Here is an 18925-nt window from a genome sequence, read left to right on the forward strand (position 1 = left end):
ATTTAATATATTAAAAGCATCTCCATGTTTTCTAAGTACTTGTTTAGTTAAAATGTTTGTTGTTTATTGGTTTCAAAATCTTAACTATTATTATTAGATGATGTTTAAGATGATGAAACATCATCTAAAAAACAATTAATACCAAGTTTATCATTTTGTTTTCTATTTTATTTGCATTGAAAATGTTTAGCGTAATTTAATTAAAACACATTTAATGGTCATCTTAAAAATAGTTTAAATATCTTTTTTATCCAAGGCTTAAGTCTAAGTTTAAATAATACTTATTGCTTTCATTTCATATTTTGTGCGGCTCTGTTTTGAAGGTCACTTGTTTTGTGGAAACTGTTGCATTGTTTAAAATTTTGCTCTATAGTACAATAATTAATTGCTCTAACTAAAAACTTAAAGAAGACACTTAGGTGCACTTGCAACTAACTCACGCACACACTCAGGCACACTCACACAGAGCTCATAAAATGCAAGTACAGGAATAAATTAAATTAATTAGGAGGCCCAGCAAAGCTTGGCTTTACTGCCCGATAAAGAAATCCAAAAGTCCGTAGAGCTGAAGAATCCGGCTTCTCGGCTACAACTCGTGGAATTTGTAATTATTGTAGAGCACTCCTTCTGCGTGTTAGTTTGAAGTGATCGTTATGCCCTGGGGCTGTGCTGCATTCATGTCTTGCACTGTACGCGCCAAATAGGGCTTCGTGTTGGGCTTTTGAAATAAGTCCGAGACATAATTGGCCTGCAAGTAGAAAAAGAAAAGTTAATAAATATAAATTTCATGTTTCATATTTTCTTAACTGAATATTTCGTATTTTATTTCTAACAAGTGAAATGTAATTCAATTTTTTATCGCTTATAGATATTAGCTGTTTTAAAACTTTGATAGTTTTATTTAGAAGTTTATAACACAAAATTTAGAAATATTTCTTATCAATTTAGCCCGGAAATTCGATAAAGGTTGTTCCTAAGGGGTTTACCCATGAGTTTGGAATGATTGGGCTAAGATTGCGATATTTTTAGAGATGATTGCATGTAGCTCGACATAGCAGTAGCTTTTTTTTCCTTTTTTTCTTATCTATGACTACATAAAACTGCGTTCTTATAAGGAAATATACAAAGTTCAAGTATGTTTCCTAACCTTGTAGCATAACTATCTATGACAATGCCACACTTGCAACATTAAACAGATGCTCCTAAAAGTATGCGTCGGCGTTTCCTTACCCCCTTCATATCTCTTTAATTGAATCGGTTTACAATATGATGAGTCTCCCCTTTAGAAATACCCCCTTATCCCAAGTGAAGCGTGAAATTACAACTGGACAGCTGCATGGCCAGCTGGGTGGAAAAAGTCAACCCGACCTGGAAACAAGGTTTCGTGCTGCGGATAGCAATGTGCGGCATTGATTGGCACCACACGCAACGGGCACAGGCACAGGCACTGGCACCATGGCTAGGTGTTGAGTTCTGCCAATTTGGAGAACGGATCCCGCAGTTCAATTAAGGCTAATGGCCACTACCACCAGGTTAATAATGAATAGTCGGGGTATGCAGAATTTGTGATGCTTTAATTGCTAATCTTCTTTACAATGTCATAAGCCGATATTCTGTCTCTGTGCTCCTTTCTTTCCCTCTCTTAGTTAGCCTTGCTTTTGGCGGGCCAAACTGTTTGAAAATTGAACCAACTCTTGGGCAAACCGTAGCTCTAAAAAGATCATGGAAGTGTTGCATATGAATGTCTGGCTAATAAAGCTAGAATGACCTAAAACCAAGGTTGGGTGGAGATGAGGGATGCATGCATTAACCATAAATTGGGATAATAAGTGGCTAGCTTTCTAAGAAAGTATTGTTTAACTCCAAATAATGAGCTTGGATTAATAGAAATGGTAGAAACTCTAGTGTAAAGAGATATTTAAAGAAGATATTACTTACCACAACCAAGGCACATATAGAGCCAATGAGCGATCCTGCCAGCACATCTGACCAGTGATGTTTGTAGTCCGAGACACGGCTTAGAGCTGTGTACCAGGCCACCATGATGAAGAGGAACTGGAGAAGGTGACGCAGCAGCTTGGAGCCCCGCCAGGTCATGCGTGCCTGCAGGTACAGCTGCAAATGGAAATAGAAGGCGAAACAATGAAGCCTCGGATCGTGTGACTATAACAATGGACTTACCGCCAGATAGACCATGGCGAAGAACGTGAAGCTGGAGTGTCCGCTGGGGAACGAAAGTCGCATCTCTTTGAGCATGCGCGCCGACGAACCAACTCCCTTGCATTTAAAATCCTGGATGTACTTGCCCATATTGCTGGGATCGTCGCAGGTGGTGCCGTCGGGCATCTCAGGCTGGCACACCTGTGAGCAGCAGCAGGAAAAAAAGAAGGTATAGGTAGTATGAGCAAAAGCGATGACTTGGACTTAAGCTTCTTAGGTCTTATTATTGTGGAGCCTCTACTGGGGATCTACGCTACATGTGCCTCAAATTAGAGGAGTTGCTGCTGGAAATGATTCCAACAGCTGCAGTTGCATTGCATTTTCTACCCGGTTGCCGCACTTCACTAAACAATAGGGCGGCTCTGTGCTGCTGCTCCCCTTTCTAAAGTGATCCCTATACCAATCCCTATACAGATCCCTATACCATCTCCCCAAATGAAGCGCACGATAACAAGCTAACAAGCCACTTGCCGCCGCGAATATTTATGAAATTGTCTGACATCCAGTCAAAATATCATAAATAAACAAACCAACTGGTCTGGGGAATTCGGGGTTCATTGGAATCACAAATACCCTGACAAGCTGTAAATAAACAAATTGAAAAGAGTTTCAAATGGTTTCTAAATTTCATCATAAGTTTAGATCAGGATCTAAGTACTTTGTTTATACCCTTTAAAGATCTTTAAAATATAATATTAGGTGACAACTTCTGTATTTTATCCCATTATTTCAAGTACTATTCCTTCTTAGATAGTGTATTCTATATGCATTGCAACAAACTGCCATCAGTCCCTGCCTTTTAGCCCAATACTATTAATAACCTTTCCCCACATCGTGTGAGTTTTGACATTGTCCCCAGAACAAGTCCGTCTCCTACTTCGACTTTGGATTTGTCTTCGTTGTCGCTGTCAGTGTCGCCTGTCTTGCTGCACATGTTGCAGATTAAAATTAATTGGCAATGTCAGAACGGGGATACCGCTGTGAAATTGCCAACCACGGACACGCAGATATCTACTTACCGCTATGAAATGGGGACGCAGCCGGCCGATGGAATATTTTGCTATATCCGTGGTCAACTGACTGACAACAGCGCCAAAGGCATAGATGCCAACCTTCTTGTAACACTCGATCAGCCAGTCCGGCAGATCGTAGTTCATAAACACATACCTCCGACTGTTGGAATTGCCATTATCCTGTTTGGCCTTGTTCTGTGAAATTATCACCTCGACGATGAGTATCTGTAGGGATGTGAGAAAACAGGGAAAATGGGAGTGAGTTTAGTGATTTAGCAGCTCGTTAAACCCTTTTCTTTGGAAGTCATTAAGGACAGAACATGCTAATATTTATAGTAACAGAAATGGGCCGAATATATCTTTTTTTCTAGGCCCATTAGGGACAGACACATGTTGCTCTAGTTTTAATTGCCGACATGTGGACAGTGGAACATGCATGTGGTATGTTGCAACAACATAGCTCCATAGTGCCGACACAACTGAACTTGAGGCGATTGCGCAATCTTTGCTCAAGTATCTGACAGCTGCTTGACACAATTTCTGGCTGTCCATCAAGTACACCCACCCCATTCACTTACCACGCCAACTGGTATCACCGCTCCAATAAAGTATAGCATCCAATTCCGGACCGTAGAGTCATGGAACGGATGCTTCAGCGACTCGTCATCGCAGAAGAAGCCCCGCTTATAGGGATCGCCTAGCAGGAAAAACAGCAGTATGGGAAAGCCAACTGAAAAAAAAAATTAGAAAAAGAAATTAAAGAAACCACTCATTTATCAATATAAATATAAATATATATTCCCAACCAACCCGCCCCCCATCTTAGTAGGTCATCGAGGGCCCTAAGTGCTGTGGCATTATCTTCTATGGGAATGACAGAGAAACCCTATTGACTTATGATATGTCTAAGCTAGCGATAAGATTTCCAGTGACAAGCGAACGTGTGCGGGATTTCAATTGGGGCTCATAAAAATAATACCCGGCTAGGGAAATCTGTCAGCGACTTCTTGCCCTGTCTAATTACAAATTCGCTGCCATTAATAATAACCTATACGAATTGTGACGCGTACATGCTGATTGATTGCCTGTCCCAACATTCTTTCCCTGGCTTCTTTATTTGCTTTACAGCACAGAACATTTATCTAGTGGATAATTAAAACTGCATTAGCCCTGGCTAGCAACGCTCCAGTTTGCCTAATTGCCTTTCTGCAATGGGCCATACTACCTGCAGGCGGAAAAGAACTCTCGATGTCAATGAACTAGACCGAGTCAGCGAGGCGTTGAGAATTGGGAAAGTTCTGAGTTCTGAAGTGCTCATTAGGATAGAAATATGCTATGATATATATATATATATGTATATACATAGAAGTGGAGTGCATAAAGGCCAGCACTCCGTGGCGACTTGTCTGTCGTTTAATTGCAGTTTTTTGCCAGGCTGATCTTTAAGGTCCCACAAAGGTGGGTGACACAATGGACGCATCTTGGGATCGTAAGACCTCTCTCCCCATGGATTCCTTTCTTCAGCCTGCAGCTGCTGCATCAGGTCACAAAATCTAGATCAGTGGCATTGTCTGGCGATGTTTAACGATCGCCGCCGACTGCTTCTGATGATGCTGGGAAAGTTATAGAGATGGAATTCTGGCAGAGATTAGCGTCATATTACAAACAGCAAGTGGCCCATTGTCCTCTCTTTTTCTCCAATCCCTAGACCCTTAATCCCCTAGAAAACCACCCGGTAGCTCTAAAATGTTTTTATGACTTTGCGGCATAGAAATTGAAAGTGTCTAGGGGCTATAGGTTTACCCTGATCTACATAAGTAAGAGATTAACTATATAGTTCGAACTTCACGTTGATAAAGTGAAATGGGAAAATGGGAATAGAACTGAAAAGGGAAAAACTGTGGTAAATGACAGATGAAAAACAAAATTATTTATATTTTTGTGCGTATGGTTTGTATGGTTTTTTATGAGGGTGACATAAGCCGTTTAAAAATTATTATACGGGAGCTGTACCTTCGGCGGAAATGTTTAATTTAATTTTTTCGAATGGGGACTGCATTCAACTGAATTGTAACGCACCTATGCCGCACTTTCATAGCAACATAACAAAAACACTGTCCATTTGGTGTCAAGTTCATTTTAATAATAAAGACGCCGACAGCTCGCTCCGAAAAAAGTGTAGTTAAATTGAACCAACAGCGAAGAGGGCAACATAAACAAATTGTTTGTTAAACAAAGAGGTAAACGCGCCCACTTCAGCCCGCTCAGCAATCAGATTTCTTCAAAAGATCACCACTTTGCCGCCGCTTTCTGTTAACCATTTCTACGGACTCCAAAAGCCACCGGCATACGCTGAAGATGCATCTTTGTATCTTTCAGATGCTGCCAGTGCGGCTCGTTGGCCTTTTAAGTTACCAAATGTTTGCTTTTAGCACGTTATCTCTACTTATCCAAGTATCTATTTGCAGTGTGGCACAAAGAAGAAGAAGGAAATCTGACCTCAAATACGGGGCAGCATCTAATTAAAAGCGTCTGACTTGCACTTGCCGCATTAATTAGACATGACGGAAGTCAAATTAAAGACAATTAGTGCCAAGAGACGAACTAAAAGACAACTCCGCCATTCGAACAGATTAAGGATGACTGGGAAAGAAGGCAAACTTTGAACCTCTTCAATTGATTTGATCGACCAAGGACAAAGACAAGAAGATCAGACTCAGACCGTTAAGAAAAATGAAAATTATTGATGTGGGTTTTGGCAATTTCATGGCTGCCAAGAAATCGAGAAATTATTACCAGGAATCTTCCCAGATCACCCGCATCACGAAATCTCAGAAGAAATTTGAAAAGGTGTCGCGCAGGTAAAGATTTTGATTCCACATTGAACCTTTCCTTGACCCCTGACAGCTCATGAGTCATGAGCTGTTGCTGGCAATTAAATGTTCATTACTTTTGTCCCAGGAATTGTAGCGCAAAAAACACATGAAAAATCAACATCCATCTTGGCAGGCCATGTATCTTCGTTTTCCATCTATTGTGGCCACAATCTGTATCTGTTTTTTGAACTATGTTTGTTGTTGGGTGGAAGGTAAACAACAACAATGAGCCAACAATTGCCTCATGCCCAAAATGCATTGCATAAATATTGTTCTTTCTACTTAGTTTTTGGGCAAATGGAATGGGAGAATTTCCCTCCCCATCCCCGCCCCCAAAAAGCCAACACGCACACGCAATCACGCTCGATAAATTATTGGAGTGCAGGGAAGTGCAGGCCGGGGTGAAAAATCTGGGGGACGACCTCTGATATTCATTTTCTTGTATATATTTTATGGGTTTAATGACTCCACCTCAAGGAGAAAGGTAAAAGAAGCAGACAAGCGTAGAAAAAGTCTGTGCCGCAGCTCGTTCGCATTCAATTAACGTCAAACCGGAGGTTTCGGTTTTGAAGTTGCGGTTTCCTCGTAGGTCGAGGAATTTGTTTGGTTAAGTGCCACCGACACTCTCATCGTCACCCCCTTTGGCCCCAAAAATCACTTTATCAGCGTTTGCCTAGCGTCAAAAGTAATTTACACCCAAAAATTAGTTGTCGACAGACGAGCGCACACGGCGGAAAGTTGGATCCATCAGATGCATCCGATAGATGCAACATCAATGGAAAACTAATCTCGGCCCACTAAAAACAAGAATTTTAAATGGCCCTCAGAATGCCGTCTTCGATTCTTTTGTTAGATACAACACCAAGACATTTTGTAACAGATTTAACTAATTGGAATTTATTTGGGAAACAGATCGATATTTTTTTTAAGGTTTTTAATACATTCAAAAAAATTTTAAGGAGAAACATGCTGTTGACAAATCGATGGAAACTTTTTTCTCGATTATGGGAACTTACCATGTGTGCACGGCACGAGTTTTAGATTAGTCTACTTCCATCAAAAGTTTATTACTGTCGTCCCCTTATCTTTTAATAAGTGGATTAGTTTTTATGGACTAATCTATTTATATTCTCTCAACTGATTTTTATGTTTTTTACCACATTTAATAAAAGAGCTTTTGCGGATGATTCATTTCGGATTTAAGGTTTACTACCTGGATCTTAAGAGGCGCCTTAAGTGAGTCAACTGTAGTAAGAAAGTCTGTTACCTGGCCCAAATCATGTGTCATGCGTTTATGCTAAGGAAAGGTAAATGTCCCGTTGGTTTCGAACCAGCAGAAAATGGCACCAATCTGCACCATAAACTGGGTGGAAGGTTTATGGCTGATTGGCAAAACTGAACGGTCAGCTACTTATGGTAGCAACGTGTTTATATCAGTTGTTCAAATATGGAGGCTCAAGATTGTTTTTCCAGTAGTGCCAATTGCAAAAATTCACAAAATGCCACTGTCACAATAAGGTGCTGATTGGTGAGTCATCAAGGTAAGCTAATCAGCAAAGCTAAATAATGAACATTCTCAGGTAAACCGGTTCCGCCACAATGCAAGCTATTGACGGTGAATTTTTTTAAAGTATTCGAGGGTGAAAAATCCAGATAAACGTTCTCAAATTAAGAGTGTCTACCGAAAATGGGGAAAAAGCTCTACTATCAAGCTATGTTCCCAAAATAAATAACAATGGGTAATGTGTGTTGAAGGTCGAAAAATATTAGAAAAACAGAATTATTATCTATTTATGCTTTTCAAAGATATATTCTACAGACTGTTTTCCAGATAATGATTCTGCAATTTAATAGTAGTTTGCTCAGCAAAAAAGCTGATAAAATTCAATGGGAGGAAAACAAACCGCTGATTGTGTGAATTGTGCAACTCCCCCAATCGAATGCAACAGTCAGCCAATGCAGGTTGTCCACCTTTACCTGACACAATTTAACTGTCTCCGCTTTTGTTTGCACAGCAAATAAAAATAAAGGTAAGGCCAGCAGGAAACTGAAAAACGTTACAGAGAGAAATATTTCACCTAATCTAATCAACAATTTTGAATATCATAAAAGTTTAACAAAAATAACTCTATTTATAATGAAAGTCATTAGAACAAATATTTTTGGAAATTATAATCTTAACAACCGCAATTTTAAAGATTTATTCCTAAAACAGTTGTAATAACTGATGGTATATATATTATCAATATTAATATTTTTTTAATATTATTTAAAACTAAATATTATTTCCAACTGTGCATATTTTTGATGACAAATAGCTAATAAAGTGAATATATTACAAAACCGGAAAATACCTATATAAATAAAGGCTTGAGTAAGCCGATAAGTAGGGTTTTTCTTACTATATAACTGATTATGTTAAGGTTTAAGCAAATCTTATTCCAAAACAAAAACCCCATTCCTCTAAGAGAGTCTAAGAGAGCAAAAGAAAGAGAGCGACAGAGCTTTTTCAATTACATAAATCCACTGAGCGAGTGAGACGGAAGCATACAAAAGAAATAATAAACATTGCGACAATAAATAAACACCGCGTGTAAGGTAAATAAAATAACTTGATGCGATTGAAATTTCGCATTGAGTTTTCGAGGTAAACAGGTGTAGTTTTCCAAGGGGGTTTACAATTGGAATTTTCAACTTACCACAGAGTAATATCAGAATATCCAAGCCCACGCGGCAGAGAATTCTTTTGTTGGTATCCATGGTGTCAGTTTGTTGTTGTTGCTGGTTTTGTGTGTTATCACTATCTCTCTCTTGCAAACGCACCTCCACCGAATCACCGTAGTTATTATTGTTGTTATTACTACTGTGGGTGCTGTTGACCACGTTTAAAGTTGTCTGCCGACCGTTATTTTGGGCCACGTTATTATCTTGGCTTTGATGTTCCGGCCGCCGAAGCGGTGTTGTCTCGCTGGCTGATGTTTCGTTACTCATATTATTATATTCACGTCTCGCGTTATTTTAGGTGCCGTTGCAAAAGCTCCAAGCTTGAGATTCAAGCTTTCGCCCGACGTCTCTCTCTTTCTCTTACTCTTTTGGGTGCCTGACAGTGAACTTGAGCTTAAGAGCAACTGTACTACTTAGGTGGAAATGCAAATTCCGGTTTTACGTCATATTTTCTTCTCTTAACTCTCTGAAAGGAGATAAATTAATAAAATAAATTGTTGAATAATGCTCGGGGTGAGTAATAAGTTGAGGATTCCCTGCACAGAGAGAAAAATTTTAAAATATTGTATTGTTGTAATGTCAACCTAAGAGATTGTCTTGGACTGTTTCGACATAAATAATTAAATTAATAATTAATTTCACTTTTAAGTCTACGTGACGACTTTATTTTAGAATAAATTTAATTATTTTACTGCAAACTTTACAAAGAAATTTATTCATTTTTAGTAAGAAAGAAAGAGCTTGTGACGTAGTTTGATGTAGTTTTGATTTACTCCTCCCCCTGCTACTTTTCCATGAATCATAAAGCTGGCTAAATATTGTAAAATGTCTGATTGGAGAATCTCATGATTTATTAGCACTCAAGTGACTCTGAATAGATGACGACTCTCAAACGGGTTAAGTGACGTCGTAACAAATGACAATAAACTTTCCATTTTTACCCTTGAATGGCATTTAAATGGACATCGACGCTACAGTTAAACATCTGATGTTTTGATCATAACATTTTGCTTAAGTGCTGACACTACCCTGAACTATAATAAACAATATCTGCTTTAAGTGATCTTAAAAATGTTTGAGATTTTTTACTAAATACACACAAGCTTAAAAGATAAAACATTCATAATACGAGCCATTAACCTATTTAAAAAATATTCAATATAAATTCTAGCTAGAGAAGTACCACTGTAGATCTATCCCTGCATAAATTCCTCTCATTCCCGTTTTCCCATCTAGAGCCTGTTGAATTTCTATAATTTTGTGCAATCAACTTGACCATCAACTGGGCGTTATAATGACCAAGTACGGCTCTTCCTGCAAACTGCTTGGGGTCCAATCCAACAAGGCCTTAATTTGACAAAACCACAATTCAAGAAGTGGCAAACGTCAGTCCGTACTTAACTTTAACAATTTTCCTTCCCGCGTTGAAGCTTAAAGAGCAAAGAACTTAAAGATCAGAATATCAGGGGGGCATTGCAGTTGTCAGTTCCGATTATGGCCAGGCCAAGGCAACCGGGCCCAATGCATTCGATCAGGCAACGACTATTTATAGATAGCAAGCGATCCTCAACTCCTCTTTTTGTTCGTTTTATGCCTTCTGTGAGGTTCTGTTCTAGAGTCTAGACTCTAAGATTCAGATACTCCTGATGAATGTATTTTACCTCTTTTCTACCCTCAAGCCCCTCCTTTAACGAATGACAAAACAGCATGCAGCATCTTAATTAAAAAATAAAAAAAAGAGAAAAGAAAATAAAACCGCGATATTATCGAACATGGATCGGAGAGCGTGCTTCCACGCACTTGAGATTGCTTGCACTGAGATTATTTTTTAATTGTCAACTCAGCTCCCGGAAATAAAAATCGTATTAATCAAGCTAAGAATAGCCTGCAAGTAGCAGGGGCGTGGAACATGTTGCCCCATTAATGAACGATTAATCTTGCTTCTATATCTGCAAATCTTAGCATTATCTTATCGCAAGCATTCGGCTGTGAAAGGCGATAAAGAAACAAGGTGCCGTAAGAGTGACTAACGATTTATGACCAACTCTGATTGGGAAATAATTTAGTTATTATAAAAAATTTCAACATACCTTAGGCGGTTGTTTAAATAAATATAAATTAAATTTACTTTCTAGCCTGATCAATCTTATTTATGTAGCATTTGGCAAGAAGTCTTTAGTAAGATATATTACTTTCAGGTGAAGCAACTAAATTTAGTTTTGTATATTTTAATACACTTCCAAATAATTAATTATAAACAGTAAACAGCAGAATGAATACGTTAAGGAAAACTGTATATTTAGATTATTTTGTTAATCTTAAAGTCATCTTTTAACTGAACACCACAAACCCATTAATTTCACAAGTTTATCATGGCTCAGGACGTGTCACTTTAACCCTGTATTACAAGTAATTATAAAATCATGATATTTCAGAGCAGCTGAAGGCCCCCTCCTCCGAACAAGTCCTCCTCCTCATCATTTTAATTTCAGATTCCAACGATTAACTTTTGTCGGGCAACGACCACAAGCAGAGCAGCCCTCCCCAATCGAATGTCATTTTCGGAATATCTCAACGCGAATTAAGGTCACACGAGATGGAAAAATAATTTTGAATTCAAAAAAAATTATTTGCATATCGGTAAATGAAATGTTTCACAATTTACATAAACAACAGGCGCCAGGCGAAGATCATTAAAAAGCCAACAAGTGCACGCAAAATCGAATTTCGATTTGAATATGGAAAGTAGTGTACCAGTTCTTTTCTTATTATTTTGTAAAAAAGGAAAACCAATTTTTGTTATACAAATGGGGGGTTCGATTTCAAGGGGAGCCACTCACCTTGCAGACAACTTGTCGGCGAGAAGGAAGGTAAATCGACACCTGTAACGCTGCCCATGAGTCTCAAGTTCAACAAACCCACCGGTGTAATGTAAAATACTTGTTTATTTGCTTTGCTAACGATTATTATTGAAAGCATTTTCATTTACAGCTGAGATCAGCAGAACTTGGCCAACATTTTACACGCGCCTGACAACGAAATCCAATACGAGTTGGTAAGATATGTTGGCAAATAAGCAATGCAGGGAGCTTATGAAGCAAAAGTACAGGCTGCTAGTATATATTACTTAAAAATACCTAACTAAAAAACAAACTTTTAAAGTTTTCCCAAAAATATATGAAAATGCATTCAGCATTTGAAAAAATCCTACGAAATATTCAATCTAGTTTAGTTTACAATAAGTTTTACACACAGAACTTCAGACATTTCGCATTAAAATGTTTACAAATCGCCCCAAAAACTGTGGAAAACATCGAAAATTCTTTGAATAATAGTTGGCTTTTGATTGATGGACTTAAATGTGGCAGAAGCAATGCAAAGTATTTAATACGTACGTATTTATAACCGTCTCGGAAACATCTTGTAAGAACCAAAGTAACTTGGCCAGATGCCAGAATTCCGGGATGGGATATAAATGGCGGAAAACTCTCGCCGATAATGGCAATATTGAACGTGGGCCACTACAGTGGGATCAACCAATAAAGCTTAATAACCATGAAAAGCCAAATGCTGCTTTTCCCGTTGAATGGCCCCATCAAAATGTGCAGCCTTTTGCGTTTCAATAATTGATAAGCTATCGGTGTGATGTTGTTCCGCGAACTCCACGGTTTGATTCAACAGATAACTATATAGTAATTTATTTCTGCAACAATAACAACAACAACCTTGACCATGGAAGAACACAATCCATTTGTTGGATGGAAAATCGATTTTAAGCCAAACAAAATTCACCCACGCAATTTCCCTTTCCACCTGCATAATTTATGAATTTTCCACAAATACACTCGCCACTCGACTTTTCGCAATTTGTTTATGTGACCATCAATTTCTGAGGCTTCACAGACACTTTTTGTTTGCCGGCCAAGCAAATCGATAAAATCGCTAAGATATAACCACAGCCATTAGCTCACTGCTTTAGTACAAATAAACACAGATCTTTGTTTAGTTAATTTACCTTTTACCGAAATAGCAGCATTGCGAAAGTCTTTTTTAGGCAAGCTTCGTTTGCTCCGTCATCGTTACACTTTTGTTTTTCTAAGATGTTTTAATCCAATTCGATATGAATGGGTTAAGGGGTTATACTATATGTACGACGGATTCGCGTACTCGCACTTTGTTTTGGTTTCTATGGACGAGAGATACGGTAAATTCGAACCGAACGGGCTGGCAGAAAAAAGTCGACTGAGGAGATAAGATTGCCGTTGCTTGTATGTCAGTCCAGTCGGCAGAGAAGAGAGGAAATTTTATTTGGAGAGAGCAAAAACAAATGCTCTGTTATCTATGAAGGAATGAGGGAACATGGAATCGAACCATAGAAAGGACTGCACAACGGTAATATATGAAAAGTTTTTGGCTTTACAGATTGGGTAATAATGCTTAATGCTAATAATGCTTAAGAAAATTGAGATGATATGTGATAATTTTTCCTTCAATTTAAAGAAAATAATAGAATTGTTTAGTCTGTTATTAGCTTTTAAAAAGCTTTGCCTACTTTTTGGCATATACAAGAAGTTTTCTGTACTATAATAAATTTAAAAATTTGTCATGACTCATAATTGTAATTTATTTTTTAGCCAATTACCAGTATAATATTAAAATGTGTATCATATATACTAGAATTCATAAGGAGTCAGTGATCTTTTTCCTAGTTCTATTCCATTATTTCATTTGCACTAGCGATCGCAGAAGAGAGTGCTTATGAGAGAGAGTTAAGTGGAAAGTGAGAGAGAAACACAGCTGTTTGGCATTCGTTTATAGATATTTGGACAACGCTGCTCTGCTCTTAAAACTTACCGCTCACTTCATCGGGCGGCGTTGAACGGTGCGGCTGGTTGTTTCGGGTTCGGGTTGGGTTCTTGGGTCTCCATCATTCTTCGTAGAGGCGCTGCGCATGCGAAACAAATAGAAAAGCAGAACCAAAAGTGCGAAAAGAACTAGAGCAAGAACGAAAATATACCTTCGATGTGAGAAAATCAAAAATAAACAAAAATTTAAGTGCAGTGCTCCGTTGAAATGCATTCCAAATAATGTGCAGAGATTTTTACCACATATTATTTACCTTTGTGCGTCGCCAGCAGTATTATTTGAGCAACATTTTGACTTGGACTTAGTCGATCGCAATCGCTCATCGCTTATCACTTGCGCAATACCGCATTTACCTTACCCAAAAACATTTCGTACCGCCTACAAAACGCCGACGCCGTGTGTTTTTCTTTTTACCTACAAACAGTATCGATTTGTTGGCTTTATTTACATACCGCTGCAGGCCTTATCACACAGTGCCTTGCCCATTAGCACATTCTAAAAGAAAACCACTCCCGAGGATTATTCAAGCAATTTGTGTGCGCCCATCTCCGCTCGCCGATAAGATGACCACCAGAATGGTATCCAGGTGCAATAGCGCCATAAATTGAAACTGCGTTCGGAACGCCACTAAGCTTAATCAGATTAGAAGCAGCCATCGAAAATCCCCGTTTTTCATCCACGATGAGTTCCCTGCGTCCGGCCAGTGTGTCTGATACCACGCCGCTTCAGAGATTTGAGAGTCAGAGCAGCAGCAGCGAAGAGCCTTCTTCACCGACGGCTTCTAGTATTTTGGCCGCCGCTGCTGCATCTTCAAACCAAACCGCCAACCATAACAACAATAATAATGTAAAACTGGACCTACAGCTGCCAACTTTCGTTGGAAACTCCGGTGGCCATGCGGCAATGTACATGGTCCCCAATGGCAACAAGCCACCATTACGTGGTCCTCGGCAGATCTTCGGAAGGATTCTCATGGACCTCTGTTTGCTCAGCTGCGGTGAGTAAGAGACTTAAAGTTAAATAGATAATACCCAGGAACTAGGGCGTATTGCCAGTGAATCATTTTGGGGCATAAAACGGAAGTTACACTGAGATAAACTGAGTGACGATTCAGTGCCTAAATACTTATTAATATTACTTTTGAAAACTAAAAATAGTGTATTGAATATCATGCATCACTGTAGTGACAAAGTGACTTTTGTTTTGAATTCTCCAAATTTCCATAATGCTATACATATTTAGCGGAATAAATTTCACTTACCTTTAATATTAACACATTTGTAAATATTTGCTAAACACGCTTTTCGAGTTTTGTTTGTTTATTTATGAGCTTATTTACATTGCCAATTTAAACTTTACCTTTTGTTTGTTTTGTTTTTTTGTTTTTTTGCTTACCTTTATTTTAATACAGACGTCTTCCAATTTAAAACAGAAACTCTTTTATTATTTAGTCAAAACCCAATAAACTTTGAACAGTTTTGTTATTTAAAAGTTTGTAAACAAAACATCCACAGCTCGCTTATATTAAATGGCCAAGAATTGAAAATGATTAATCCCAAAAAAAATCCATTTGAAAATGTTCCCATTTCACTGGCACTCAACCGTTAAGAATAGCTCTTCTAATCAAAATCAGAAATAAATCACGATGCTGTATCAGCTGCTTTTCTTAAAGCTTATTGATACTCCAGACTGATTTTAAGCTTTGGAAAGAGTACTATCACTCTTTCCCCGCCGGCCTTTCACACGTTTTATGATCTGTTATCATGTGCCAGCAATTGATCTCTGGCACTTGCCAGTCATGAGTTCGTTTCAGTTCTGAATCCATCAGCCAGATATGAAAGTGTGCAGCACAGGGGGTTCCGCTATCTATATACCTAAGGCCCCCTAAAAATATATTATCATACAGTGGTATATAGATCAACCGTAGGTGGGCAAGCGCCTCTTTCCCGCCTTGTTTTCAAACAAAAACATTTCCAAATTGCTTTAAAATGTTTTCACCCATGTTTATGTATTAGGTTCCTTTGTGGCCTTTTTGTTGTGCGTTTCGAGTGTTTCATTAACGAACAACTACGAGTACTTTTCAGCCAAGCGAACCCCAAAAGAGATACTATACAAAAATATATATTTATTCGCGCATCATCGAGTTCGTACTGATTTATTTTATTCAATTTGTGTGGCAAGTTCTTTTTTGTGAGGGGGAGAACTTTTCATTTGATTGTACTGAACTCATTTCCCCAACACCACCATCTTCATCATCATCATCGTGATGGTCATTGTTGTTATCGTTGTGTTTATACTAGTCCAATTAAGGCTGGATCAGCAGACCTTGCCTATAAATGAATTGGACACCATGGCGTAGCAGTTCTGGGCCACCCAAAAAGCCCTGTTCGAATTGCAGAAGATAAAAATAGGGGGCATAAATGATAAGCCTTTTCAATGGGAATCTAATTTTCCGATACATTTTCAGTTGGTCTACCTATGCTGGGATTTTCCCTTTGGGGTGAAGCCTATAACCGCGGATTCTTCTGCAATGATTCTTCTTTGAAACATCCGTATAAAGAGTCCACGATGCCCAGTTGGGTTCTCTACTTGATGTGTGGCGTTTTGCCTTTTTCTGTGGTAAGTTAGGCATTATCTTATAAGTATATATCCTATAACTTATTGGTAAACCTGTTTCAGATGCTTGTAGTCGAATTTTTTAGGGCCCAGGACAAGCGTTTGCACAGTCCTTTTCAGAAATATAGCTTCGGTAGTGGCTATCACATTTGCCACTTGGAGTTGCCGACTTGGTTGTTGGAATGCTATCACAGAATAGGAATCTTTATCTTCGGCTTGGGCGTAGAACAGCTATCCACAAATATAGCCAAGTATTCTATTGGCCGACTGAGGCCTCACTTTTACACTGTAAGTTAAGGAGTTACCTTATTTAATTTATAGAATAGTTGTAATAAATATTGTTACAGCTCTGCCAACCCATCATGATAGATGGCACCAATTGCAGTGATCCCATAAATGCTGGACGTTATATCGAAAAATTCACCTGTGCGGCGGTTGATATAACTTCAAAGCAAATAAAGGATATGCGTCTGTCCTTTCCCAGTGGACATGCAAGTTTTGCTTGCTTTTCCATGCTCTACTTGGTGGTAAGTTTGAGTCATATTAAGTTTAAAACCACGTCTAAGAGATATATTTTTCAGATCTATTTACAACGTAGAATGCATTGGAATCGCTTGAGGATGCTGCGTCATTTGCTACAGTTTCTGCTGCTCATGTTCGCCTGGTACACGGCTCTCTCCAGAGTTTCCGACTACAAACACCATTGGTCTGATGTCTTGGCAGGATCTGGTATTGGTCTTACCTATGCCATTATAGTGGTAGGTTCTTATATATCCTATAAAGATTATGGATATCTAAAGTAATATGTTTTTTCTTGCAGACATCTACTATGTGGTAGGCTGGATCCTTGACTTTATGGGGGTTACAAACCCCTCAACCCCACCGCATTGAGCTACTTTCGCTTTAAGATGTCTTATCTGCCGAAATTTCAGTTTTATCTTAGTTTTAACTTTGACCATGTCTGCTAAGGAGTATCTATTTATCTATGTGTGAAGCATTTTACTTAATAAATTTCAGTTTTATGTGTTTTACCCTTAAATTATATTCTGTTCAACTTATTTCCCAAGATCTCTATTGAGAAATTTGTCTGCAATGCAACTCTTATCGCTGACATTCCAAGTCTTAATCTTTACACCTAACTACATATCGTATTATTCATAAGAGGACACTCCCCAAATCAAGTTTTCTTGTAAATGTTGAAATCGGCGGCTATAGCGATTAATGGCTTGCTTTTGGCCGTTCGCAGCAATGCAAATCAATTGATTTGATCAGTGTAAAAAATGACGAAATTATGTGAGCAAAACAAGCAATTTAAATCAAATTACACAAGGAAATGTCCTTGACAGCGGAGATTAATAACCCCAAACTATTGCCAGCTGGCTTTGGTTGTTTTTTTTTTTTGATTTTTTTTTTATAGATATACCACACTTGCTAGCCATTAGTTTTTCGAGGAGACTTGGCCAGATATCGAAACCTGTCTTATGGACACTGGCCATGCTGAGAGATCTCTGATCTATGGCTAATTAGCAATTGGCGCAAAGTCAGCAGACCAATTTGTGATTTTTAATTAGTCTGTGGCACCTTACCCCCTCTCTCTCCCCCTCGATAACCACCCGAAACACCAGATCAATTTGCATTTGATTTGCATATTAAACGAATTTATTGCCTTGGCCACTCAGCAAGATGAACAGGAATAGGAGAAAAAAGAGACCAGGAGCCATCGGATGATGCATCACTCAATCAGGCGTAGAGACAGCCAAGTGCCACTCACTCACTTCGCAGTGGAGTTGTTATTACTGTACAGTGAACGCCATTCCGGCTATCAGCACTCAGGCGGCCACTCGGACGTATAAAACAAAAAAGATTGATGCGGCCGTAAAAAGATCGAAAGACAAACATTCGGTGGAGTGGATCGTACCGAATTTCGATGCAAGCCTTTTTAACAATTAACACAATTTTTTATTTCGCTTTTATCACATAATTGCATTTCTCCCCATTTCTTTCCCCCCAAATTTCCCCAATTTTCAATTGCCCGCATCTGCTGTCAATTTCACTTTGTTGTTGTTTTTTTTTTTTTTTTGTGATTCTGATGTGGGGAAAGATTCGGGTTCTACGCGTGTCTGTCAATCGCTTCAAGTTTATGTCGAAATCTCTATGGGAATAGATACAGTATACTGAAGAAAGCAGATGCACAAATATTAAACCGGTCAGCGAGGGTAAAGGGAGGGGTTTGGCCATAGTTTTTCGCCTATGACAATTGCCAGCGGGTTGGCAATTTTCGACAGTCGGGAAGGTAATGAAAATTGCCAAGCAAATTTCAGGCGCGAAATTCATTTCGAGGCATGAAAATTGCAACAATACCATGGAACAAAAAAGATAAACCGCCCCTTTTTTATTAGGGAAAAGAGAGGAAGTGATAGCTTGATACCCTGCTAACTAGAATTTATGACAAATTTACTCATAATTGTATAGCTTTATGACAATACAATTTATTACCAAATAACTTAACTTATGACAATGACATATTTTTGGGAAACATGACTGATAAACTCTTAGTAACTCATGTTTGTTTTATGAAATTATTGCGTTTATTTATAAATAAAATGCGTA

At 38.5% G+C, this 18925-nt stretch overlaps 2 protein-coding genes across 3 annotated transcripts; one reads left to right on the plus strand and one right to left on the minus strand.

The window, feature by feature from the left end:
* Nucleotides 1-27: 27 nt before the first annotated feature.
* LOC108104587 (putative phosphatidate phosphatase) lies at nucleotides 28-13073 on the minus strand. 2 transcript variants are annotated; one of them, XM_017210749.2, is made up of 7 exons: nucleotides 12849-13073; nucleotides 8809-9299; nucleotides 3812-3963; nucleotides 3240-3458; nucleotides 2182-2361; nucleotides 1939-2115; nucleotides 28-748 (listed from the first exon to the last, which is right to left on the minus strand). In XM_017210749.2, exons 2-7 carry the CDS (start codon nucleotides 9098-9100, stop codon nucleotides 635-637), a joined length of 1134 nt encoding a protein of 377 aa, XP_017066238.1. In that variant the 5' UTR covers nucleotides 9101-9299; nucleotides 12849-13073; the 3' UTR covers nucleotides 28-634. The 2 variants fall into 2 exon arrangements, with proteins under 2 accessions (XP_017066238.1, XP_017066239.1); XM_017210750.1 differs by lacking the exon at nucleotides 28-748 and adding an exon at nucleotides 1556-1711.
* A 615-nt stretch (nucleotides 13074-13688) lies between these two features.
* On the plus strand, nucleotides 13689-17354 carry LOC108104598 (putative phosphatidate phosphatase). Its single transcript, XM_017210766.1, has 6 exons — nucleotides 13689-14696; nucleotides 16167-16318; nucleotides 16379-16603; nucleotides 16663-16842; nucleotides 16897-17073; nucleotides 17136-17354. The coding sequence occupies exons 1-6, from the start codon at nucleotides 14381-14383 to the stop codon at nucleotides 17151-17153; spliced, it is 1068 nt and encodes a 355-aa protein (XP_017066255.1). The 5' UTR covers nucleotides 13689-14380; the 3' UTR covers nucleotides 17154-17354.
* Nucleotides 17355-18925: the final 1571 nt, after the last annotated feature.

Source organism: Drosophila eugracilis, unplaced genomic scaffold (assembly GCF_018153835.1).
Source record: "Drosophila eugracilis isolate 14026-0451.02 unplaced genomic scaffold, ASM1815383v1 contig_1765, whole genome shotgun sequence".
NCBI lineage: Eukaryota > Metazoa > Arthropoda > Insecta > Diptera > Drosophilidae > Drosophila > Drosophila eugracilis.

What these genes read in the sequence shown, in the direction of transcription:
- LOC108104587 (XM_017210749.2), bottom strand. Translation starts at nt 9,100, where the DNA reads ATGAGTAACGAAACATCAGCCAGCGAGACAACACCGCTTCGGCGGCCG. An exon ending in TGCGTCCCCATTTCATAGCG is followed by an intron (nt 2,362 to 3,239) that starts GTAAGTAGATAT and finishes TGCTGCTCACAG; the next exon opens with GTGTGCCAGCCTGAGATGCC. An exon ending in CTATATGTGCCTTGGTTGTG is followed by an intron (nt 749 to 1,938) that starts GTAAGTAATATC and finishes TTCTACTTGCAG; the next exon opens with GCCAATTATGTCTCGGACTT.
- LOC108104598 (XM_017210766.1), top strand. Translation starts at nt 14,381, where the DNA reads ATGAGTTCCCTGCGTCCGGCCAGTGTGTCTGATACCACGCCGCTTCAG. An exon ending in GCGTTTTGCCTTTTTCTGTG is followed by an intron (nt 16,319 to 16,378) that starts GTAAGTTAGGCA and finishes AACCTGTTTCAG; the next exon opens with ATGCTTGTAGTCGAATTTTT. An exon ending in TTTCCATGCTCTACTTGGTG is followed by an intron (nt 16,843 to 16,896) that starts GTAAGTTTGAGT and finishes TATATTTTTCAG; the next exon opens with ATCTATTTACAACGTAGAAT.